Here is a 26,510-nt window from a genome sequence, read left to right as displayed (position 1 = left end):
ATGGTATCTCACAGTGAAGACGAACCAGTTACTCTCAGTTAAAACTAGGGGTGGGTATTGCAGGGAATTTTCATATTGCGATATATTGCGATACGAAAGCATGTATTGCGATATGTATTGCAATATATTGCAAGAAGGTTTTTAACAAAAAACTACTTATAGTCGAGTTAATGCTTGATTTATAAAGCAAAAACACAACAAAATCACAATGCTTGATTAGGCTTTAATAAAAACTTTTAATCATGACAAAATAAAAATGTAAATAATGTTTGGCACAAATGAAACAAGGAAAGGAACAATTTAAAAACGGAAATATCCGAAGATTTCCGAGTGTTACGAAGTTTTCCGATTGCATGTCAAAATACCGGTTTTCGATCAGCGTATCGCAATACGTATCGTTTTCATGTCTGAACCGGTAAATACCGGTAAACCGGTTATATTGCGCAGCCCTAGTTAAAACCAATCATCACCAAACTCTAAGTAAGGTTTACTTAACCTTCGGTAGATGAAGTGTGGACGCAGTACAATCTAGAATACAGTCTGAAACGTAACATAATATTTCTTACATATAGTATACTACAGTTATATAAGATACCTATAATTTTACTTCGTTATAGACCCGTTGAGATCCGGATTAGAATTTATCTTCTGTAACCCGTGTTTGTCGTAAGAGGCGACTAACGGGATCGGGTGGTCAGGCTCGCTGACTTGCTTGACACATGTCATCGTATCCCAATTGCGTAGATCGATGTTTATGCTGTTGATCACTGGATTTTCTGGTCCAGACTCGATTATTAACAGACCGCCGGAATATTGCTGAGTGCGGCGTAAAACTAATGTCACTCACTTCCCTATAACTGTGGTTTGTGGTTCATGGTACACATTTCGATAAAGACATAATGCAAGTGGCCAGGGGAAAACAGTTATATCCGTCAGTTGGTTATAGGCGTAGTTTATTGCACTTTTAAACTGGAAAAGTGAGTTATGTCGGAAGCGGCAGTTTTATGATGACTTAGAAGGGAGTCTGTGAGTGAGTGAGTTGGGTTTAATGCCTCTTCCTACAGCATTACAATTTCATCAGAGCGTGTCACCTGGATATGACAAGAGAGAAGAAAGAGCTGACGGGTCTTTGACAACTTGGAACACGAGAATCATGGTGATAACGTATAAGGGAATCGGAGCGAATATGGGGTTCGAGTCCCGAGTTTCTGGAATGTGTGAGGGAAGCGGTGAAGTCGCCTTAGAGGAGTCCATAGTACAAGCCAAGTAATAGTACAAACCAAGATGTATTCCGGCGTCTTAGCAACAGGTGAGTTGGTCTTAGCGCCGTGTCAAGATTATTGAACTTGTATAGCAACGTGGATTGCACGGCTATTAGACACACCTTTGCAAAATATAAGTTGTTCACTGGTCCCTCGGGGCCCATGGGTTGATGTACCCTCGATGTATGTACATCTGGCTCAGGGCTCAGGGAACAGAAACAAACATCGAGGGTACATCAACCCATGGGCCCCGAGGGACCAGTGAACAACGTATTTATCTTACCGAACACCTCAATAGTAATTTTGAACTGTTTGAAGCACGGGTATCGGACCATAGTATGGAGTACCAGACAACAAGAAAAACAAATTTAGAGTTATCTCCCTTCCATCGATTTGCATTCGCAAAACATCGGTAATTTCCGTACATCATATGCGACATTCGTAACTACTCGCCCCTTTCCGTGACCTACAAGAAGTGAAACTTCGCTAAACTATGCAAATCACAATTTAAACATACACTTTGAGTTAAAGGATCAGCAACTTTAAACACTGAAACATATTTACAATGGGAATGACCGTATTGGTGTTTTGCCCACGGGATTTAGGATATTCTAGGAGCCACGTTTGGAAATTCAGAGTTATCTTTCCTTGGTAATAGTGCAAGACAATTTTAATCTCCATGCCCGTTTGCGCTTAGACAGAGCCCAGTCGTAAACATGGCCACGAGTATGGCACGAGACGCCATCCGGCTTGCCGGAATGACACGAGTAGTTACGAATGCATACGCGGATTCAGTGTTATTCGAGATAAACTACTACGAAGTACCAAATGAGTTCGGAATTCCCAGCGGGGTTCATAGAAAATGTATCACAAAGTCGGATACATCTTGTTAGAGAGCGAAAATATCACTTCTGATATAATATAACTACAAACTGTACATGCATGAATATTGTTTCCACCTTTAAATAAGCGGTTATCTAGAAGCAAGTTCATATATTTCATAAAGCATGTTTCTAAATCGTCTGAAGTTATCGCAACCTTCACGTGTTGACGCCATACTATACGAAAACGTTTTCTTAAACTAACCCGTTATACAAAACCATCCCGATAATTTCGTTGAGGGAACTCACACATGAAAGTATAACCTGTCAGTTTGGTAGGATTGGGAGATTTTCAGTTTTCATAAAAGTCATCATGGGTTTTCATTAACAGTAGTGGCAGATCATCAATTCTGACCACTTTCGAAAATGTGGTTATGCTGGTTTGTGTATCTCAAGGGGCGGTGGGGTAGCCTAGTGGTTAAAGCGTTCGCTCGTCACGCCGAAGACCCGGGTTCGATTCTCCACATGGGTACAATGTGTGAAGCCCATTTCTGGTGTCCCCGCCGTCATATAGCTGGAATATGGTTAAAAGCGGCGTAAAACTGAACTCACTCACTCAATTGTGTATCTCAACAACTCAGCTATAATAAGGCTTCTGCTGCTCCACTATAAATAATATTGAAACTGCAGCTATGGTCAGTCATATATACTATCCCATCTGAGAAGATCCGGGTTAGAATGTGTCTTCAGTAACCCATGCTTGTCTTAAGAGGCGACTAACGAGATTGGTTGTTGACATGTGAGATGACTTGGTAGACGCATGTCATGACATCCCAGTTGTGTCAATTGATGTCCATCAATTCTGACTGGTCGAGAGTCGATTATGAACAGGCTGCCGTCATATTGCTTGAAGCATTCATTCAAACATGTCCTTCATTCTAACTACATAGTCTTTAGAAGCGGCCATAAAAGTTCATAAAATTGCACCAAGTTATACGCAGTTGTCTCCCCTGAACCTTTGACTGTTACAAATTACAATTTTCTTTTTAAGAGACCACAACCATCATCTGTGTGTTTTAAATATTTATTATTCATATTTCATAACAGAAAGAGTGCACAAATTGTAATTTGAACAGAGATTCTTCATAAACAACCTTGTCTCTGTGTGCAAGTTAACAAGTGACAATGCGTCACAGACAGGTATGGAGAGATCTTCCAATACATTTGGGAAAATACATTGACCAAATAACAATTAATAGGAACATAATTTCTGAAAACAGTCAGCATATGTAAGTTTTAAAACGGTTTAAAGAAAGTTATTATACTGGAGTAATATTATGATATAAAATATATGTCATTTAATCCCGTTTTTACAAACTTTGTTAAACTTTATTCTTAGAACCTTGATTATGTACATAAGGACAGAGCAGTATTTCTTTAAAAGTTTCTAAAACAGTTGCATACAGAGACACCCCGTTAGTCCGGATTCCCTTATTACAGGACAAACACTATTGGAGACGTCTATTCATGTCGACAGAAGGATATATATACCTCGAAGAAAATTTAGCATCGCTTTAATACATATACAAAAAATGCGTTTGTTTGGTTTCAATATTGAAACGCCGCTAATGTTAAGTGAATGTCATGTCTATATGTCCACGTCAACCTGCACGGAGGTTTGGTAAATATGAAAACAGAGGGGTGGTGCTTTGGGTTTTTTCCTGGTCAAAACAAAAATATTACATACTGAAGGTAAATAGCTCCTGGGAAAGCAAATTAATATTATCGGTATTCATCAGTCTGAAAATGTATCAAAGAACAATTGCGTTTGGAACAATACTGTTCGGAAAAACGGGGTTCCGCTGTATACAATGTACATTAACTACCTAATATGGTATTTTTGGTTTTGCTATCCCACGAGAAAAACAGTATCAATGAGCGTGTTCGACTCTTATCATGTTGTAATGAATAAAACGAACTTAGCCAGGTGTTATACACCAAGTAAAGCTTTACAGTAAAGTCATTATTGCATTACGTTGTGCAACACCCGACTTTACTGCATTGCACTGAGCAACCACATTATCACCATACCTTGAGGGGGGGGGGAAATAACACCGGCGGTGGCAACGTAGGGAATCTGAGTGAGAAGCGAGTATTTTACCATTCCATCTATACACTACTACTCAAAACAAACGTTCCCTCGCGAACGAGCAGTTTTTGGCAGTAGAAAACGTTCAGTAACGACCCGTGGAGATCCGTGTTAGAATTGTCTTGTTGTGAAAGGCGACTAACGGGATCGGATGGTCAGAGTGACTTGGTTGACACGTCATCGTATCCCAACTGCGTAGATCGATGCTCATGCTGTTGATCACTGGTCGGTCGCAATCATGAGGACAAGCCATTCCTGCTCTGTTCGCGGTAGAGGGGAAGTTTGTTTTGTACAATAGTGTATCACCAGTCATTATTTATATCATTAACCATCAACACATTTTAATGAAGCATAAACAACATGTGACTCCTTAAGCAGAGCCGGTCTTTTTAAAAAATATACATAAGAGTTGGTGCAAAAATATTTGTCAAGTCCGGAATAATGAAATACAATTGCAAACGTGTCAAAAAATCTATTAATATTTCATACACTAAATGAGCATCACAGGCCCCTGTTTCTTTGCTTGGATATTTCAATATGAATTATTAAAAGTGTCATCAATGTGCTATCCTATTATATCGTGTAATGATGGAACAATAATCATGTATTTTGACACTCGTGATAATAATTCATATGGAAATATTTCATCAACAGCAGAGGGGCCTATAATGGGAATATGCTATATATACAAATGTGAATTTACGTTTCAATACTTCATCACCATCATATTGCGTTTACTAAACAACTATATTGGAAGAGATCATTAGCTATCACAGATTATTAACCACCCAAGGGATTTCTCACAAGGGAGATAACTCGCACTGGCTCAGCAATCATCAGCAGTTTGTAATGTAAAGACATATTCGACCCCTGCCATACGAGCTGAGGATTTCACAAGCATAGGTGATTAAACAACATAGATCTACATATAAGTATTTTTAAAAGGGTATCATTACAGGATGTTAAAAAATGTTCGGCAATGGGGAAAATTCCTCAGTTAACTCCAGGAATGTTCCCCATTATACGTGTTTCCATGACATACAAAACAAATTCTCATAATATAACAAATGTTATGTTTTGGAATACACAGTCTTAATAAAATACAAATTTAGTACTTTATGGTGAGGGTTCCATCCGAGATTCGTACCCACGCTTTCAGAGTGAGAAACCAAATCGCCAACACACAAAGTCAGTGACGGAATATACTCAGACAACGAAGCTTCCACAAAAACGGAAGTCTGAAAACCGATACTCTACATCACGTACTTTGTGTACCCTGTGACAAGTGTAAACAATAAGCGTATGTTTATATACAATTGCGTTATCATATTATCCTTACAAACGTTGAGCTGTATAGTTTAACAGACTGAAAAAACACATTTATCATGACACGTCACGGACGCTATAGATAGTGCTACAAACTGTTTTTTGCCTGAACAATTAATGTTGACAATTTCCAAAATATTATTGCAAAACACCAATAAGGTGCATGTCGATTTACAAACTAATCCTGATTTTCAAATACGCAATAACAGTTTGTAATGTCAGATGAAAATATATTAGACATGAATTAAAAAGTCGAGGTAGTCTGTCACAAGACTAACAGCATCCTCGATAACCCAGGAAATTCGTTAAGTGACGTCATAATCAAGATCATTCCTATTTGAATAAGATTAATTTGTAAGCTATTTATAGCGTCGCGTATTTCGGATCGGTGTGATTGACCGACGGATTTCTGGGAAATGGAATGAAGATCTAATACACTTGATTATCGATACACTTTGTAATCGATACACTTGGTAATCGATGACTAACAACTCGCTCCAGTGTGAAGGTCAACACCTCTGAATGACAAGCAACTCCCGTGTGATGTTTTGTTAAACATGTGTCAATGTACCAAAAGAGCAGAATGTACACTGAAGAAATACTAGATCGTCCCGAATATAACACAGAAGTTATATCCAACACAAGGATTTATGAAACCGGTTGCACTGATTAAGTCATGTACATATATATCTCTAAAAGTAACTCCCGTGTATGTTAAGCAGCACTAATAAGATTTTTCCAAAAATATAGCGATGTTGGTGCAAGGATGATCCCAGTATCAACATTTAAAATCACGGTTCGCTGAGGTGATCCCCCTCCACTGTAATACCCAGTGAACGTTTCTAGCAGAACGGTTTACGTAGGGCATGGACCGAACGCCAATACTGATCACGTTTTTAGTTGCCGACGTCAAAACTTTAACCACTGGAATTCAATCAGATGGAGACAAACTTCATCAAATTGCGATTTCTGTATATTCTCAATATGCTATTTGAGAGTTTGGTTAGCGTTACGACGACGTTAAGTGAACGTTAAATGGTGAAGTAGATGCAGTGCTACGATCGGTTTGAGAAACGAGGCACAGATACGAAAATATCTCTTGTTGAAGCCAGCTTCAAACGTCCTTAAATGTGAATTTACTGGCTGTATTGATATCTCATGACTTCCTGATACTCATTTGACGTTGTTCAAATGACGTGAATGATTTTCTGGGCCTGGAGAGACGAGAGCACGACGTAGAATACCCACATTAAAAATACGAAAATGGCACTGCCTATCTTCCCGGCCTTGGGACCACCCAGTTCAGCTTTGCCCATGAAGGAGAGATTTCGCCGTAGAAGAAGCACAACGATGGCCACGATGGAGCAGATTGTGTAGAGGATGACAGAGAACACAAGCGATCCTTTCGGGACGGTGAATGTTTTCCCCTGATAAAAGAAGATGATTCGATCACACATTACAAACGGTATCAGAACTTTAATATTCAAAATGTCTTCCGGACTGGGGGCGGTGGTGTAGCCTAGTGGTTAAAGCGTTCGCTCGTCACGCCGAAGACCTTTGTACGATTCCCGACACGGGTACAATGTGACCCCCGCCGTGATATTGCTGGAATATTGCTAAAAGCGGCGTAAAACTGAACTCACTCACTCTTCTGGGCTGAAATATAATGCACAGGATTCGACCACAGGATTTCCCGATCTGAGAGTCAATAAAATGAGGAATGGTGGGTTAGCCTCGATTTCTTACATGGGTACAATATGTGATGCCCATTACTGGTGTCCTCCGCCGTGATATTGCTGGAATATTGCTAAAAACGTAAAACCTAAACTCACTCAATAAATTGATCTTTCCTAGAAAACCCATACCTGAGCCTGCCAGTAGATGGTTGCTATGAGCCATGGGAACCCAAGTCCCAAAAACACGTTGACGGAGTTACTGCCGTTGATGTTGCCGATGGAACTGTCTGCGAACCTCTCCATCATTGCTGCCTGACGACTTGCGAATGTGTCGGGCATACTGGTGCCGAGTGCTACGAACGTAATGGCGGTGATGGTTGGGGACAGACCAATCAGACATCCGAATATAGATGCAAGGTCGCTGATGATAGCTGTCAGTAAGCCAATCATCGCCAAGGAACAAAGAAAGGTCAACCACCCTCCGCCGACAGATGGAGGTGGGACGAAAGCAAAAAGCACCTGAAATGTGAAAATTGAATTACAAAATGGGAGGCCGGAGCAAGTGGTGTTTGATACTACACGTTAAAATAGATGGTGGCTAATCAAGTGTAAGTAAACAAGTTGGACTTAATGCCGTCAGTTAAATCGCGGCGGATCCGTTCCATGGCTGAAGCCACAAAAACGGTCATGGTGCTGGTTCCAGAAGATGAAAAATAACAACTTCATGTCAAAGTCATACAACTCTGACAAAACCTTCGTTAGAGAATCTAGTACTTTTTATCCGACAAAACAGGTTCCATTAGGATTAAAGAAGGCAAAATAGCGGTGAACAATATACGATTGGATCACTGAAATTCAGTGATGGCACTAGTGTTAAGAAACATAAAAACACAATCGGGTCGAATTTCGGATTCGAACCCATGGTTTCTGTCGCTTCAGATTGCTGGACTACTCGTTCCCGGTCAGAGAGGAAACAATTGGACATGCTACACCAGTTCAAGTAATGTAAGCCATATATTTACTGATAGTATATGTAATATTCACCTCAAAAGCGTTGGGGACCTTTTTAATTTTAAGTTTAACTCACCTTCCAAAAGAATGTGCAGAAGTGCATGACGTAGGCCATCGCGTTGGCGTTCTCGACGTCGCCGCCATTCACGTTCATGGCGTCGTGGAACTGATCCCCCCACGTGGCCGTGTCGATCTTCAGTCCGTCAAGATTATGTTGGGTTTTCTCCTGGATGCGTGACACCATGGCACTGAACTCTGAAAGGCAGCAAATCAAGGATACAGTGTGAACGGACGATGTCGACGAGTTTAAGAGATCGTGGAGGATCCAAATCACGTGTAGAAGTTAGACCAGAACGATCATCACTGGTTCTTGACTATAGTCCATTAATTTGTGAATTTAGTACGACCACGTCAACATAGGAAACCCCTAACGCGCTGTGCTGTATGGCATGGAGCATTGTCGTGTTGGAAGACAGTTCGGGGTTCTGCTGCAGGAATGGCAAGACGACTGGTCGGAGAACCTGGTCGATGTACCTTTGACCATTCAAGCTACCGTCTACGATCACCAAGTCTGTCTTTCTGTCTCCAATTATGCCTCCCCAAACCATGACGCTGCCACCGCCGTAGGGCTCCACTTCTTGTACGCAGCAACGTGCAGTACGTTCACCTCTGCGTCGATGTACCCGTATCCTGCCGTCTGGTCTGTTAAGGTGGAACCTGCTCATCTGTAAAGAGTACTCGAGCCCATTGCCTGTTCTGCCAGCCTGCAACTTGGCGTGCCCATCTCAGACGTTCACGTCGATGTTGACGGCTCAGTGCTATGCCACGGAAGGGTCGGTAGGCGCGAAGGTCGTGCAAACGTAGCCTCCTAGACACCGTTCGTCTGCTGACACGATGGCCGAGCGCTGTCTCTGCCGATGATCGTTTTAATAGTTTTAATGCGTGAGTACGTCATTATTCAGGAATATCACGACAGGTGACAAGAAAAATCGGCTTCACATATGAAAAGCTTGTATCCATTTGGGAAACAAACCCGGACTTCGTCGCTAGAACACACGCAATGTTCCCTAAGCTACCCTACCACCAAAGCGTATAGGTTTGAAGAAGTGGGTCCCCGGATCAAACACCATTCATTTAATAAAAACAAAATAAAAAAAGAGGGTTTCAGAATGCTATAAAAAAATAAAATTAATTGTTTCACATTTAGTATATTTTAAAATTCATGATATCAACAGCACTTTACGCGCCAACCATAGTAAGACTGCACAGGACCACGTTTAGCTGAAAACCCCATTGTCAGCTGGACCGTGACAAGTAATTATTAATGTGGTCAAGTAAAATTGCACTGTGTGCTGGTTCTGTGATCTAGATCAATGTTACCCAAACCAAGACATAACGTTGAAGTAATTGGTCCAGAAGGGCTTCCATACATCAGAACCCTGTATACAAGTTGAGTAGGGTGCCCCAGAAGACTGTTACTGATTTAAAGCTAATTAAGCCGTCATTGGGAGTAAGTTTGCAGGCAGAGTTACGCGCATTTGAATTAAAGGAAACATTTTGACAAGACAATTGGCAGCAATTCAGCCGTTCCTCAAAGCGTTCTCGTTGCCAAGGCGACCGTAACTATGATACTTTACCATACAAGACAGTTGTATCTCTAACATCATTGGTCAGAGTGATGATTGGCCTTACCTTCATCGTTGATAATAGTGACAATCGTCCGTGATATCTTCCCGACTTCAGCGCCCCCTGTCGGAGAGGACAAATCAACCTGGAAGTTGGGTTCATGAGAGTCCTGGAAGCAAATGTACATTGTCACTATTCAGATGAACCCCTGAAAGGCCACACGTTGGTTGCTGGGATATAGTATATGTTTGCTTGTTATTTAACGCCCCACTCAGCAATATACCAACTATACACAGATGATCTCATAAAACTGGGTCTGCAACAGTCAATCCCGTGATTGACATCATGAGCATGCGGCGTTATGACAGATTATACGTCTTGGATGCCGCTGTACAAAGAAACCTTATAGTGCTAAAATTGTCGTAAGTCTATGTTAAAGTACGACAGATACGATCACTTTAGCGCTAAGACCGCTTTGCAAAACGGCACCAAAATGATAAATTGTGAAATTCGAGACTTGTTTTGTTTAGAGTGAGACATACAAAAATATGTGCAGAAGAACTTTCTATCTGGGCTTAATTTAGATTTCTTTTGTTTACATAAGTTTGTTAACAGACCAAATAATTATTTTAACATTATAATATGGTCCCCTATTTATTTTGTCCACGATCGTCACTTGCCTTGATTCCGTAAATGTCGAGTTCGATGACCTTGCTGGTCTCCCCATGCTTGAAGCGGATCTTGTCCTCGCCTCCCTGGTATTCCTGGCCACTCTTGGCACTAAGGTCCTTGGTCTTCCACGTCACGGCGACTTCGCCATCGGCGCCGTTCACCCGCTTGACTACCACCTGGGCTTGTCCACATCCCTCCTTCACGATGAAACTCGGCTTAGAGAACTCAAACTTCCCTGGCTCTGTAATAATAAAAATGATGATGATGATGATGATGATGATGATGATGATGATGATGATGATGATGATGATGATGATGATGATGATGAAACATATTCACTTGCATAAAGAGAAACTACATATTTTTCAACTTGTCTTTGAGCGATGGGAATTTACCCATCCCACTACAAATTCGACGCCAATGTTGTCAACTCATTCTTTGCCATGGTTGGCGAGGGATTCACCAAGCTTGCTCACACAGTCATCGTGGTTTCATCGGCAAACGCATTGATGAAAAGGCTGTCTAACATTAGCAGATGTAGAACAAGTCGAAATTTACACTACTAAACCTGATTTATCCCCCATTGCAGTGCCTAACATTAGCAGAGCCTGTATAATGTACATATCCAGTTGGCGCACCCGTATTTCTATTGAAAATATCATGATCATAAGTATACTTTATGAATAAAAACCAAACCCTGAATTATATTTAATCCAAGTGGGCGAGGCTAATCCGGATTTTCATAAGAGCTTGATTATCGGTTTAACTGATATATCCCTATGTATCCAGAGTCAATCCACGAGATGTGAATTTTCATATAGTTCATTGTATAACCACAAGGCGCCATAGCAACATAAAGGTTATTGATTGACAGTTTGAATAGACATCTCATTGAGTGCTTCATATGGGAGTAACGGTACAGACAGTATTCCGAGATACCCTTTACTCAATACTTCTTCGACTGTTTACAAACGTAAAATGTTTACGAAAGAAACCTACCCATGTCTTAAAATATATTTCCATAGAATCACTCTTTGTCTCAGTTTTGCGATTGTCCGTAAAAAAATATTGCCTAAAACGTCAATATTTTACAAATTGTATGTAAATAAAACTGTTTTTGAAAAATAAGAGTCCCTTTACCCTTAAGTTATATTTACCTGTTTGCAAAAGGAAACAATGCACAACTCGAGATGCACGATCAATCGATGTTAAACATGAAAGCGTCGAACATATATTATTTATTTAAGCAGAGAAAACGTTTTTAATCGATTTTCGAAAGTGGCACTATAAAGATAAATATACCTTATATTTACCTTGTCATAAGACTCACACCCACATGTAAAATTCATATTATCAAAACAAACATGCTCTTGTTAAGGTTGCACGTAAATACCCGAGATCTTGAGGCTTTTAACAACAGGCACCCATGGGTACTGTAACGGTACATGTATAATCTAGATTATCTAATACACTTACAAATATTTGTAAATGTATGGGCAGTTAAACGACAACGTGGGGATTTTGTTTATCAGAATTGCAATGTTTTTTAATTTCACATTATTTTTTAAAATCTAAGGTAGGGATGTCAACATTGTCCAGATTTTAACGGAGATTATTTTGCCCTGCATTAACTATGCTGAGTGTATTGTTAGTCAGTAATTACAAAAAATAATAATCAGTGACGTGAGAAGGAACATGTTCTCCTTTCTGACGAATAATGTTCATTTGATTGAAAATATATACCTTTTACATATTCATCACTTCCCTTGTAAACACTTTTATTTAAAAAAATATATTTTCCCTTATCTGTTTACGGAAGTATAGAGACCTCGTAACTTAGGAACCGCTTCTGATGTAAGAACCAAACTAAAGACGGTATTGTCTGAAAGCAAATCTCCTTCCATTTGAGAGACAGTGTAAACACAGAGTGAGTGAAATGATTGATCATGCAAATATTGGAATCGAATTAAAAATTTAGTGGAAGTGTTCCCGGGTTCGATCTCTTATTCCTGCAGAATATCAGAGAACACGACTTGCCACTTCGAACGCCTTACAACGCCGTTTGCCTTCTTCATGAATATACATGAGCATTATGTAACGCATTTAACTGCGGCCATATATGTAAAAATGGCTGACTATCTATTTAGAACGGCGACGCCTGTGTTGATACATTCAAAATGCCGTTTATCAATATCGATTAAATGCTGGTTATGTTGATATGGTTCTGACAAATTTATGTCTGCAACGTTGTGTTGCTCTGTGCGCGAGTGTTGGTTAAAGCAGTCTGCAATGAATGAGTGCGGCATGATAAAATAGAGTTTGGATCATTGCTTCTTTTGGTTTGTTGTATACTCATGCCAATAATGGTTGGTCACCCCCCCCCACCCCAACCACACACACACCTCACACCCCCTCTCCAACTCAAAATTGAAGGGGTCGACAACCATTATTGGCATGAGTATACAATGGATATGTTGACATGAAAACGAAACTGAATGAAGGTGAGGTGAGGTGAAATTGGGTTTATCGTCGTGCTTGAGAATATTTCGCTCATATGACGACGTGCATGCGTGTGTATGTGTATGTGCGGCTGCTTGTACTAGCCAAGACTTTAGCTGGTTTTATAGTGCTAGCCCACTGAGATACCATGCCGCAGTGAAGCATGAATACCACACTCACACACATTATACTGACTCCGAGCCGACCAGTCCTTGTTGTACCCATTAATGCCGAGCGCCAGGCAGGGACCAACAAGTACCAAATTTTAACGTCTTTTGGTATGACGCGGTCGGGGATCGAACCCGCGACCTTCCGCTCTCCGGTGGACGCTCTAACCACTACACCACGGAGGCGGTTCGAAACTGGATGTATACAAAAGAGTTCGATAGTTGAGGGGGCTGATACCTGTATTTACCTCGCTGTATCCGGACGGGGAAGCGGTAACTATGAAAGACACGTGTCTTCTGATCAATGTCTTAACCTCCAAGATTAGACATGTTTGTTATTTGTCAAAGTACAGAAAATGATTTTTTGTTGCATGTCATTTTAAATCGCCAACACGTGTCCTGTAAATGATCAGTTTTGACGGTCACAGAAGATACTGTCTGAATGTCTGAAATGTGTCACCTACCGTCATCGTTGACGATGGTGACCTGGTTGATGGAGACTTTCCCCAAGATGACCTCGTCACCTTTGACCTGCTCTGGTTCAAGGAAGAGCTTGACGAAGAAGAACTCGTCCGGTTCCCAGACATCGTCGTCCACGATCTCAACATACACGTCCTTGAGACACTCCTTCGGCCCAAAGGTCAGCTTCTGTTTGATTGGCTTATAGTCGCTTCCCGCTTCCGCTGACCCGTCTATTGTCTCCACGCTGTGAAGGAAATGGTACTCCACATCAACATGATCACATCGCGGTCAATTTACATGAAAACAAGGATCGTTTAACAAGGTTTCCATAAATACTGAAATGAAATGTCATTATTGCTCTCTGTTTGACAGCCTGTCTTGAAATCAAGTGATCGAGGGAAGTTACTGAAGCTTGATTGCAACAGTATCCTCCGGACATTGGACTCCACGAAACCATTGGAGCCTCGGACTCTCCTTCCCCCATCGCCGTATGTTTGTCTGTCTGTCTGTCTGTCTGTGTGTCTCTCTCTCTCTCTCTCTCTCTCTCTCTCTCTCTCTCTCTCTCTCTCTCTCTCTCTCTCTCTCTCTCTCTCTCTCTCTCTCTCTCTCTCTCCTGTATTCTCTTTCTATTTCTCTATCTTTCCCTCTATTTCTCTCTCACACTCTATTTTTCTCTCTTTCTTTTTCTATTTCTCTCCTTCCTGCTATTTTTTCTCTCTTTCACTTACTATTTCTCTATCTTTCTCTCAATCTATATACAGCTCATAAAACGTATTCAATTATTACGCCATTGGGCAGTAAAATGGTCCCCACACATATAAGCCGATATTCTTTTCCGATCCGGTTCTTCTGTGAACGTTTAAACATTAGGTAACTCGACATGGCCTTACCTTGAGTAAACGATGACATCAACAAGTCCATATGAGCAGGTGGGTTTCAAACATTTGCCACTTGGATGCTACCACGTGTGGACCTGGACAATGTGCAGTCGACGGGAACCTACTGCACCTGAGCAACTTCCGACGACACCTACTACGTCTGCGACACCTACAACGCCTGCTCTAATCACTACATGTACGACATATGCTACACCAACGGCGCCTGTGACACGTACCCTACTGTGACGGAGCACTCCACGTTTCCAGACCGTCTCACGCCGAGCCGGACATGACCTTCGTTCTCAAGGACGGCACAGCTCGCAGCCGTGAACTCAATCGCGGCCTTCTTTCCAGACTCAGAAATGTCAAGGCTGCTTTTCCGTATCCCGGCGTTTCCGTTCTCGTACACGACGTTTTCGTACAACTGAAATAATGATGTAAATGTCAGATAGATGCAGAATAAAGCTTGCAGTTACTTTAAGGCCAGACGTTTATTTGATTGATGATCTCGGGACACAATATTTCACTCAAACTGACTGACAAATATGTCCATTCACTGGATTGTACAGATGTACAGACTATCTAAACAGAATCTATTTGGAAGTTCAAAGTAGCCTTAAAACATCACAAGAGGCCACTAACAAGAATGTAAAAAACTTTACATTGACTTCCCTTTCTAAATTTATCATTTTCAGTCAGTGGTCGATAAAATTAACACTTCACAAAAATGTGAAATTCTTTAGCAGAATAAATTAACTGGGCGTATTTCTATGTCAGTTAAAACAAAATACAAAATATTGACGCATTTTGTCAATTGACCAAGTAAAATGTTAGTTATTTTATGCATTGACGGTAACGTAAAATACAATAACATTAACATTCTGATTTCTGAACTAATCAACGGAAATTACCTGATTGCATATTAGTTTTAGATCTAACAGCATTTCACAGTCGTTGAGGTATGACACGAGCACTGCATCATGGGAGTTAGTAACGGTAATATGCACATGCAGAAACACGAATAAAATCAAGCGTTACTTGTCCACGCACTGTGAATCAAACGTAATGGCAGTCTGTACATGTACCATCTATTCAGTTTATAGATCTACTGCATATTAAATCATTATTTAGATCGAAGCCATCTTGCAGGAGGACTACACAATAAAGTGCTTGTGTAACGTAGTTGACAGGTTTCATGTCCAAAAAATTATCCTTTTACTGCTGAATGGCGTGTCTGTGCCGAGTCTCTTGTCAGAGAACGTGTTTCCTAATGGACTCAGTGTACTGACAAGTGCTTCCAGCAAGGCGAGGTTGAAGAACTGTCGATGTAGAGCAATCGTTGGTTTTGTATTGTAAAAAAATTTAAAAATACACATTTGTCGTTTCTTCTTGAACATTTGTTGTTTTACTGAGAAGGTGAGGTGATGAGGGGTTTAACATCGCGGTTATTATGTCTCCAATATAGCAACGCCCTTACTTATAAGTGCGTGTGTTCGTGTGTATGTGCGTGAGTGCCAGTCTGTATTTGTATGTGCGTAGGTGTATGATATTCTGTTTGTTTGTTTGTGTGTGTGTGTTTGTGTGTGTGTGTGTGTGTGTGCGCGCGCGCGCGTTCACATGTGTGTTTGTGTGTGTATACGTGCATGTGGGTAAGCTGAAACTTATCTGTGTGCATATTTTCATATCATCCGAGGTAATATATTGGTAAATATTTATATCATTTTCTTAGTAGCATTACACCTGGTTATAAAGCCCCTACTAATACCAGCTGTAAAACTGCAAACCCAAGATCAAGTCAAACCATTGATAACACAACAGTCTCGTTTCCTGCTGACTGGGTTCGGTCCTATTGTGCAACTTACTACAATAACCAGTCCAGAATTTTGAGATCAACTCATTCAACTGGATATATAAATATTAATCAATATTATTTGATACATCTAATCACTTGTATATTGCAACACTATGCTCCTTCTAATGCTTGCAAACACGTCGTGCAGCATCCTCTGTCGTACAGCGTGCTCTGACAAACGGAAATCTGGAAATCTCAAAACGAGGCTGGGCCGCTAAACAACTTTGGCGGTCTGGCCTGGCCTTGATATTATATCAATCACATTGTACGTTACAAAAATTCACTTAATAAGAGCAAAGAACACATAACAGGTGTAACCAGTCAGCCAGATGAATTATGAATCAGTTTACTGCCTCATCAAACAGGAACAGTCTATTAGTTCAGGTCATGCTGCCTAATCCTCGCCATAAAATATAGAAATACGGGTTTTTTAAAGTTTAAAATTATTATTTATTTGTAAATATCATTTTCTTATGAAACAAGAAATTGGAATTTTGTGTAACCATAGTTGTTTGTAGTGTCTCTTCACTTTCACGCGAGAAAATTCGGATCGGCTGAAAAGTAGGTAATTGTCTGAATTGGCTCATGAGACTTATGTTTCGGTTTGATATGCTGCAGGTTAACTTGAATACCCTACTCAGCATACTAAACCCGGGCTAACCAGTCCATGAGGTATCCCCACAATGTCGTGAGCAAGCCAGGATGACAACAACTGCCGTCTTTTAAAACGTTTTGGTTTCAGGCAAACCGACATCAACCGGGTTACCACTCTCGGGCAGCCACTCTCCCCAATACACCACCGAGTAGCTATCTCACATGACAAACATGGGTATCGATGCACAAAATGCTAAAATTGAGATTGAATACGACAGCCGTACATCTGTGGTTGCTGACCCTTTTATTGAATTTACCTCACTGTGACTGGACAGTAAACTGGAAACGTTCAAGGACTTTGACCATTGTCCAGACCTTGGACTGACTGACTGAGTTTGGTTTTACGCCGCTTTTAGCAATATTCCAGCAACATCACGGCGGGGGACACCAGATAATTGAAAGGTTGAAATGCCATATTGAAATGGGCTTCACACATTGTACCCATGTGGGCATTCGAACCCGGGTCTTCGGCGTGACGAACCAACGCTTTAACCACTAGGCTACCCCACCGCCCCCAGACCTTGGAGTGTTAGACAAAGACAACGGAGACGGTCCTATTAGACTGGTTATATTGATTGTCAGGTAACGGCTGAAGATGTATTGATACAACAATTCTTGACGTGTCAGGAAGTCTGAGCCATTACAAGAATTTGTCGTTGTTATTTGGAGACTTGTCTGATTTCCCACAAGGAAGATTGGACACCTGGGTTGGTCCAGAAGTAGAAATCGCGTCACTGGCCAGACAGATGTCAATCCTTAGTCGTTGGTACGAATCCCAGATTCTTGTTGTTTATGGTTCTTGATTTATCAGAGCTATACCAATGCCGACTATATACCATGTTTATAATGCGCACATATCCACTCTCATAAGCATGCTCTTGTCGCTAACACATTATTACCCCGGATAACCCAAACTGCCTGTTAGGCTCTAGAAGCTTATAGTCACATGCTTTATCCCACCTGGTACCCATTTTCTGCTGGGTGAACAGAGGCAATTTTGAACAAACTCACTTGCCTAAGGTGAGAGCACATGTATCACATGTGCTTCGTTGTGGGGCAGAACTGAAGTCCTAGAAACTCTCAGGAGTCAAACTGCCAAACACGGTCACCCATCCAAGACTCTCCGCCCCGTCGTTGCTTAATTTCAACTGATCTGTGACTTGAGCTCTATGCACAGGACCACACACCACCACACATACACTACTTTAGGCTGCTTTCCACTCTTAACTGACACACATATATTGCTGAAGTACTGTTCAAAAAGCATGGTTCAACCTAATTCACTTACTCTGACAAAGACCCGTGAAGGTCCGGGTTAGGATATTGATCTTCAGTAACCCATGCTTGTCGTAAGAGGCGACTAACGGGATCGGGTTGTCAGGCTCGCTGGCTTGGTTGACACATGTCATCGGTTCCCATTTGCGCAGATCGATGCTCATGATGTTGATCACTGGATTGTCTGGTCAAGACTCGATTATTTACAGACCGCCGCCATATAGCTGGAATATTGCTGAGTGCGGCGTAAAACTAAACTCACAGTCCCTCACAGTCCCTCACACTTTTTATAGATATCAGTGAAAAACTCTCTATGATATCTGAGAAGCTGGATACAATTACAGGTATTCTACGAGACCAATCCAAAGCTTCATCATCAACTTTGCCAGATGCGTCCTTGATAAAGGAAGCATTAAACCAGGCAGTAAAGGGAATACAGAGGAGTAAAGACGAACTGGCGACATCAAGGCCAGACAATATCTCCGAGTTTCAAATAGAACAGGAAGCGGACAAAATATTTAATTCCCTCAGTCAAACATGGAATACACGACTGGTGCAACGCAAGAGAGTGTTTTGGCAAGCACTCGAAACAACAGGTATGCAGATACATTAATAGTATGGATGAATCAAGACCACAAAAATACCAGAAAAATTCAAGATCCCGTTTATTCCAAGTGAACCTTTAGACCAACGCAGAAAGAGAGAACTTCGTGCATTACAAGATATGGATATTGAAATTGAACTTTTGAAAATGCGTGCTCAATCTCAAGAGGATAAATACTTGAGTATTGATGCACTAATGAAAGAAGAAATAGAAAGAATATCGCGGGGGCAAACCCGAGAGGTATTACTAAACAGATGGTCAACACAATGCTGCAACGAAGAGGAAAAGTCGCATAATAGATGGGCGAAATCTTTAACTTGGCTAAACAAATATGCTGAGAACTTCCATCAAAACATAGTCGAAGAAAGCCCATGGCTTAAACACAGAGGAGATGCACGAAAGAAGCAAACAGCTAACAAACAGTTCGGAAATAAGCAGGCAACAACATATTTGAATACAAATGTTACATTCATTGGGAGCAGAACAGCTAACGGCAAGATAATTCCCCACAAAGGTGTAACCAATCAAAGACAAGAAAACATGAGACACCAACAAACCAAACCAAACAGAAGAAACAACAAACATAACGGACTCCCATCAAGATCAAAGTCAAATTCAAGACATAATAATACATCACCTGAATGTATGTTAAATTCTGGAAACGGACAGACATCTTATAACGATCGTTTTTTGGAACCAGGCCGAAGCTCAACACAGACAGGGATAGCAACATCACGACGCAACCAAAAGTAGATGTGAAAATAATCAACTTGTCATCACGGAAACTGAACAAAACTGAAAAGCGGATTTTGAACAAAGGACTTAAATTTACACCGACTCCAAATAGTAATAATGTGAATGAACTTCAAAGTGATATCAATGAGTTTTGTCGGAAATTAAGGAATATTGAGTATTTTGATGATTCTAACACAGGAGAGGATATATCACTCGTTAAAAACAAAAGTTATTGGATTCCAAAGAAAGGTAGGAATTCACATCTAGATAAATACATTGATTCTATATCTAATGTCCCTTTATTACCACAAAAATGTTCAAATAAGTCTAACATTTCCAATTCAGAACGGATTGCACTTAAAGATATTCTTAATGATAAAAACATCATTATCAAAGAGGCCGACAAAGGTGGGGCTGTTATCATTATGGACGTTAAACATTACAGGAAAATGTCTTTGGAAATAATTAATGATCAGGAAAATTACAAGGTTATAAACAATGCCAATGTTCATAAAAAACTTACAGATTTTCTAACTACATTTTCAAACGAAACAACTAAAAAGGAGTTAGATTACCTAACAAATTTCGTTTGCAAAGAAAGCAACTTTTATGGATTACCCAAAGTGCACAAGTGTCGGGATATTAAAGATAAATGTGAAAATGCTACTGATAGCTATATTGAAACAGAACACCCTAATGATTTGACACTTAGGCCGATAATTGCAGGACCTAGTTGTGCTACACATCGGTTGAGTAATTTTATTGACATAGTGCTTAAACCTTTTATTACCAAAGTGCACAGTTATACTAGAGATACGATGGATTTCCTAAACTATTTACCTCAACAAACTCAAGAAAAACCAAACTAGTTACGTTTGATGTAAAAATTTATACTCTAATATTCCACACAATTTAGGGATTGAAGCTATATCATTCTGGTTACACGAATATCCAGCATTACTCCCAACACGATTCTCCAAGGAATTCGTCATAGAAAGTGTTACATTCATATTGAATAATGATACATTCAATTTTGATGGGGAACGTTATAGACAAATGAAGGGTACAGCAATGGGAACCAAAATGGCACCCACGTATGCTACGTTAGTTTTAGGGTATTTGGAACGAACTCTGGAAACCAAAGTGAAAGAACAGTTAGGACCTGAAGTCGCTGAATACTTTAGAACAAATTGGCGACGTTTTCTTGACGATTGCTTCATGTTATGGCCCTTTGGAGATGAAAAATTAACTCTGTTTTATAACATCCTAAATAAATTGAACAAACATTTACATTTTACCATGGACTCAAATTATTCTGAAATTCCATTTTTGGACATCATAGTAAAACTATGTGGACGTAATCTAGAAACAGATATATATTATAAACCTACAGATACTAAACAATACCTTCATTTTTCATCTTGCCACCCGAGTCATATAAAGAGAAGCATTCCCTATAACTTAGCAAGACGTATCTGCATGATTGTGTCACAAATACCGACAAGGAACATACGACTTGCAGAACTAAAATCATATCTACAGTCCCGTGGATACCCAGTCCTTCTTGTGGAAGATGGAATAAAGAAAGCAATAAACATAGACAGAAGGACACTGTTGAAAGTTCGTGATAAACAAATAAATAACACTGTCAATCTGGCCTATGTTTCAACGCACAACCCCAAGAATCCGGAACTTTTTCATATCATAAGACAAAATGTTCCAATTTTAAATGCTGATATGAAAATGAATCGAATTATGGCTAATGTAACAATGATAAAGAGTAAACGCCAAAGCCGTAACTTAAAACACATATTGACACGTGCCACATTCGACTCATGTATTAAACCTACAGAATTCAGTGTCTCAAAATGTAAACGGGGAAATTGTGGAACTTGTGAATATATACTTGAAACTTCATGTATAAAGTTCAAAACAGGAAACAATTATTTCATGTACGCTCTAACATGGACTGCTCCGCAAAACATATTATTTATGTTATTATATGCCAAGGGTGTCATGAAGAATACATTGGACAAACGGAGTGCTTGAGGGACAGAATGCGCGTCCATAAACAACAGATTAAGGACCCCAAAACAAGGTGCATCCCTTAAAGCGCTCACATTGACAATTGCGCAGCAGGAAAGGAAATAAAATTTAAAATATTCCCTTTCTATAAAATGAATACTGCTGACGCCATGCAGCGTAAAGCTAAAGAAAACTTTTTCATCAAAGAATTGTGTCCATCGTTAAATAGGTAACGCAATGTGTCTGAATTATACTTGTTTTCATTGTGCTACTAGTACTGTCAATATAAAGCCGCCAATGTGACGTCATGGCAACGCCGCGTCACAACATTTGTATACAGTTGCATTGTGACGTCATGACAAATTGACGTCATAACATAATCCGTTTAACTGTAATCACTTCTCCCTGAAGATAAAAGTGAAACATGTTGGAGAAGATCCGTGTTGTGTAATTATTTCAGAAACTTCTTCTTATATATATATATATATATATATATATATCCATGTTTTGTTACATTCCCATTCATTTCAAAACATCAATACATATTTGTGCACATAAAATTATAATTTAGATGTACACTTAATTGGATTGTCATTTAGATGTCATGTCTAAAGCATTACACAGAATTGCTGAAAAGCATAATTATGTAGGTACGACCAAAAGGCATGAAAGCTTGCTTGTTTACGGTTTGAGATTTACTTACATATTATGTTAATGAATGTTTGCCCTATAGATGTCGCTAATAGCCATAGGCTCCCGACAAAGGAAACCTGATGTATTTTTAGAAGCTGTGATCGAAGAAAATAACTTTAGAGACCTATTTATCAGAGACTACCCTTTAGTTAGGAATTTAGAAATATGGCATCCTGCGTCGCCCACCGCGGTTTGTGTAATGTCTTGGACAGCCAAGGGTGTATTATAAGCAAAGTCAGTATAGCTCTTTTGTTCCAGCTTATCAGGTCGTGCCTTCAGGAGAAGGTATGGTCTTTCTTACCAGCATACCATTGTTGTTTACCCGTACTACACGAAGTCATTTGTGCAAGACAGTTTCTATTAATTATGTAAACATTACGCCAAGTTCGGAGTACCACCAATATTCTGTATTCAAGACAGTTCTCTGGAACATCGGATCAGTCACTTAGTGTAGGCTTTTAAAACCACATAGAAAATCAATCTAATATGTTGTTGAAATCGATACATGATGCATTTTGCGTCGATGCGTGAAGAAGTATTATCGTGTTAAAAATTGACGACGTGAGAGAGACAAATGTTTGGCGCGTCGGCCAAGGAGTGTCTAAAGAAATACACATCCGGGCTTTTCGTATGTGTCCCGTTCTTCAAAAGGGTTTGTAATTCCCATGGTAACATAGTCCTCCGCAAGACGGTACGCCTATTTGTTCAGTATACACTTATATTGGTATTATAAAGCAAGTATTTACTGTTAAGTCACAAGGGCGGGTGGTTAAAATGGGAATATATATATGTCCTAGGCTAAGAACATTTTGCCGGACAAAGGTTGGTGACGCAAGGACGTGAGTCTATCTTTGAATCTTTCTAATCGTGATTTTTCTGCTCACATCAATTGAATAGTAAATACATGATCAAGAAAATACAAGAGTCGGCTACAAAGGATACCCGCCCATTAAAGCTAGTGGAACCCCTTAACTGTAAAATGCCAACGTCAGAGAATGATCAGGGTCGATAATCTGCCGAAATAGATTCCACTGGCCGTAAAAGGCAGATCGGTGGTGAAAATTATATGGTGTAAAAGCAGTGGATTTTGTTCAATAAATTGTATTTTTCAGTATAGAATAAACTGTACAAAGTCGTATTACTCCGAATGAGTGAGTGAGTGAGTTTTAGTTTTGCGTAGCTTTTAGCAATATTCCAGCAATATTACGGCGGGGGACACCAGAAATGGGCTTCACACGTTGTACCCATGTTGGAATCGAACCTGGTTTTCTATAATGAGTTTGGGGTGATCATGAGTTTTAGCTATATACTCACATCTTTGATGGACTTGTTGACTAAAGGTGTGAGTTTTAGCTACCGGTATATACTCACATCTTTGATGGCCTTGTTGACTGAAGGTACGAGTTTTAGCTATATACTCACATATCTGATGGCCTTGTTGACTGAAGGTACGAGTTTTAGCTATATACTAACATCTTTGATGACCTTGTTGACTGAAGGTACATCTCTGATGGCCTTGTTGACTAAAGGTGTGAGTTTTAGTTATATTCTCACATCTTTGATGGCCTTGTTGACTGAAGGTACGAGTTTTAGCTATATACTCACATATATGATGGCCTTGTTCACTTAAGGTGTGAGTTTTAGCTCTATACTCAGATCTTTGATGGCCATGTTGACTAAAGGTGCGAGTTTTAGCTATATACTCACATCTTGGATGGCCTTGTTGGCTGAAGTTGTGAGTTTTAGCTATATACTCACATCTTGGATGGCCTTGTTGATTTAAGGTGTGAGTTTTAGCTATATACTCACATCTTGGATGGCCTTGTTGATTTAAGGTGTGAGTTTTAGCTATATACTCAGATCTTGGATGGCCTTGTTGACTAAAGGTGTGACTTTTAGCTATATACTCACATCTTTGATGGCCTTGACTAAAAGTGCGAGTTTTAGCTATATACTCACATCTTTGATGGCCTTGTTGACTAGAGGTGTGGGTTTTATCAATATACTCACATCTGTTATGGCCTTGTTGACTAAAGGTGTGCGGTATAGCAATATACTCTCATCTTTTATGGCCTCCTTGACAGAAGGAGAGAGTTTTATCAATATACTCACATTTTTGATGGCCTTGTTGACTAAATGTGTGTGTTTTAGGTATATATTCACATCTTTGACTGGGGGTGTGAGTTGTAGCTATATACTCACATCTTTGATGGCCTTGTTGACTGGGGGTGTGAGTTTGTGTCCGCCGGTGATGACTCGAGTAGCGTTCACTCTGTACCACGCCGAGTTGTGAGTCTGGCGTTCTGCAATCCTTGCAGCAGCGATCTGAGCAGCCGCATCCAGCGACATCTTCCTGTCACCTCTCCACACTCCTAGAAAGACAGAAACTTTGCAATCAACTCATCAGTGAGAACTCTGCTGATTCACTCATTATGTTCTTCATTGCTAATATATATTGTCCATATATTTTTGCATGTGAAAAGAAATGTTCAAGAAGATGTATTTATATAGAAAGTATTCTTTTTAATTTTGGTTTTGGATATGTTTGGTTGAGCCAAGATGTTGGTGATGTAAAGATGTTTATAAGCTTATTTAAACAAAGATTATCAGATAATTTAAAACAGTCCTGGTACTCTTCCCTGAGTAATTCCCCTAAATGCAACTATTATCAGTATTTTAAATCTGCGTTAAATGTTGAACGTTATTTATCGTTTAACCTTTCTACACATTTAAGAGCTGTTTTAGCACAATTTAGGTGTAGTAATTTTAAAATAGCTGTAGAAACTGGGCGTTATAACAACACTGATTATAATCAAAGATTTTGTACATCATGTAAATCTAAAGGTCTTACCTGTATTGAAGATGAATTTCATGTACTGTTCATTTGTGAATCCTATTCACAACTAAGAGAGAGGTTTATTACAAAATGTGTTAAAAAGCCTTATACTGTATATTCTTTAGCAAATCTTTTCAAGAATACTAATGTAGACACTGTAAAATCTGTTGCCTTGTATCTATTTTATGTTAAAAGGATTATTACAAACACACTTGAATGATCATTGTGCCCCTGGCTACACTGGAATTTCCTTTTGAATGTATTTTGGGCCTACGGCCTTTTACTGGAAATAAACTCTGTCTGTCTCTGCGTGTCTGTCTATTTATATAGAACAATGTTCATCATTGATCTGAATGTATATCTAAACTGACGGCGAAAAGAAGGTATACACTTGAAAACTGAATTTGAACAAAATATTATCAACTAACATCTAGTCTCTGAAGCGAACAGACAACCGGTTTCTTAATTGTACTTAAAAATATAATCAAAATAGCCCAGATACTGTGATAATCTAGACTTTTTCTAGATTTGCAAGGACTTTATGGGATATATTTGTTTTAGGGTCTTTAGGGTCTTTAGGGTCTTTAGGGTCTTTGTATAAACTATATACACACAAAAAAAACTGTCGCCGAAACACTGCAAAAGTAAGGTCCAAATCAAGTGGGATGCTTTTATCAATACATCACCATCGAATATACATTTCTTGTTTTGTTTCCAATGAGCCATAGTCAACATGTTTACTTTCCTTTTCCTGGTACTTTATGATCCTAATTGTTGATATATGGTTCTCTATTTTGTAGGAGTCCCCTGTTTTACAAAGAATCCATGCCTGTTTCCCGTTGTGTGGACTACTCAAATACATACCCTGGCCACTTCAATGATGTCCGCAGTCCCATCTTGTTGCTGACCGCTCAGATCTAAAACATTCATCCCCAAACTAAAGGCACGGTAGATGTTACATGTGTTAGACAATGCATACATTAATAATTCATTGTATAACAAATTCAGGTGAACTGAAATATTTTGTCAAACACTGACATCTTGTTTCAAGATCTGTAAACAAGACGTGAACATTCCCCGAGATAGACCTGTCGCTTTCACATAAATAGACAGAGTGAATATTAAATGAGCAGTGGCTAATTGTAAGACTTGGTAAAAAATATAATGAGACACACAATATGACATTCAATTGATACCGGACTCTGTGGAGAAACATATAATTAGTTGGTTCTTATTTTCCCAAGTAAGTTATAAATCCGGATATATTTCAGACAGTTTATCTGTGGG

General features: G+C 39.7%; 1 protein-coding gene and 1 long non-coding RNA gene across 2 annotated transcripts; both read right to left on the bottom strand.

The window, feature by feature from the left end:
* Positions 1 to 3,153: 3,153 nt before the first annotated feature.
* LOC124259835 (sodium/calcium exchanger 3-like) lies at positions 3,154 to 26,141 on the bottom strand. Its single transcript, XM_046694043.1, has 9 exons — positions 26,088 to 26,141; positions 24,590 to 24,759; positions 14,786 to 14,973; positions 13,674 to 13,915; positions 10,552 to 10,784; positions 9,938 to 10,040; positions 8,322 to 8,500; positions 7,424 to 7,753; positions 3,154 to 6,985 (listed from the first exon to the last, which is right to left on the bottom strand). Exons 2-9 carry the CDS (start codon positions 24,734 to 24,736, stop codon positions 6,746 to 6,748), a joined length of 1,662 nt encoding a protein of 553 aa, XP_046549999.1. The 5' UTR covers positions 24,737 to 24,759; positions 26,088 to 26,141; the 3' UTR covers positions 3,154 to 6,745.
* Positions 16,922 to 19,480, bottom strand: LOC124259836. The gene is made up of 3 exons (XR_006893936.1): positions 19,467 to 19,480; positions 18,249 to 18,255; positions 16,922 to 17,013 (listed from the first exon to the last, which is right to left on the bottom strand). It is a non-coding gene; the product is annotated as an uncharacterized LOC124259836 (long non-coding RNA).
* Positions 26,142 to 26,510: the final 369 nt, after the last annotated feature.

The sequence above is a fragment of the Haliotis rubra genome, unplaced genomic scaffold (assembly GCF_003918875.1).
Source record: "Haliotis rubra isolate DU_JTF1 unplaced genomic scaffold, ASM391887v1 Scf74, whole genome shotgun sequence".
NCBI lineage: Eukaryota > Metazoa > Mollusca > Gastropoda > Lepetellida > Haliotidae > Haliotis > Haliotis rubra.
This window is presented reverse-complemented; position numbering and strand designations above follow the sequence as displayed.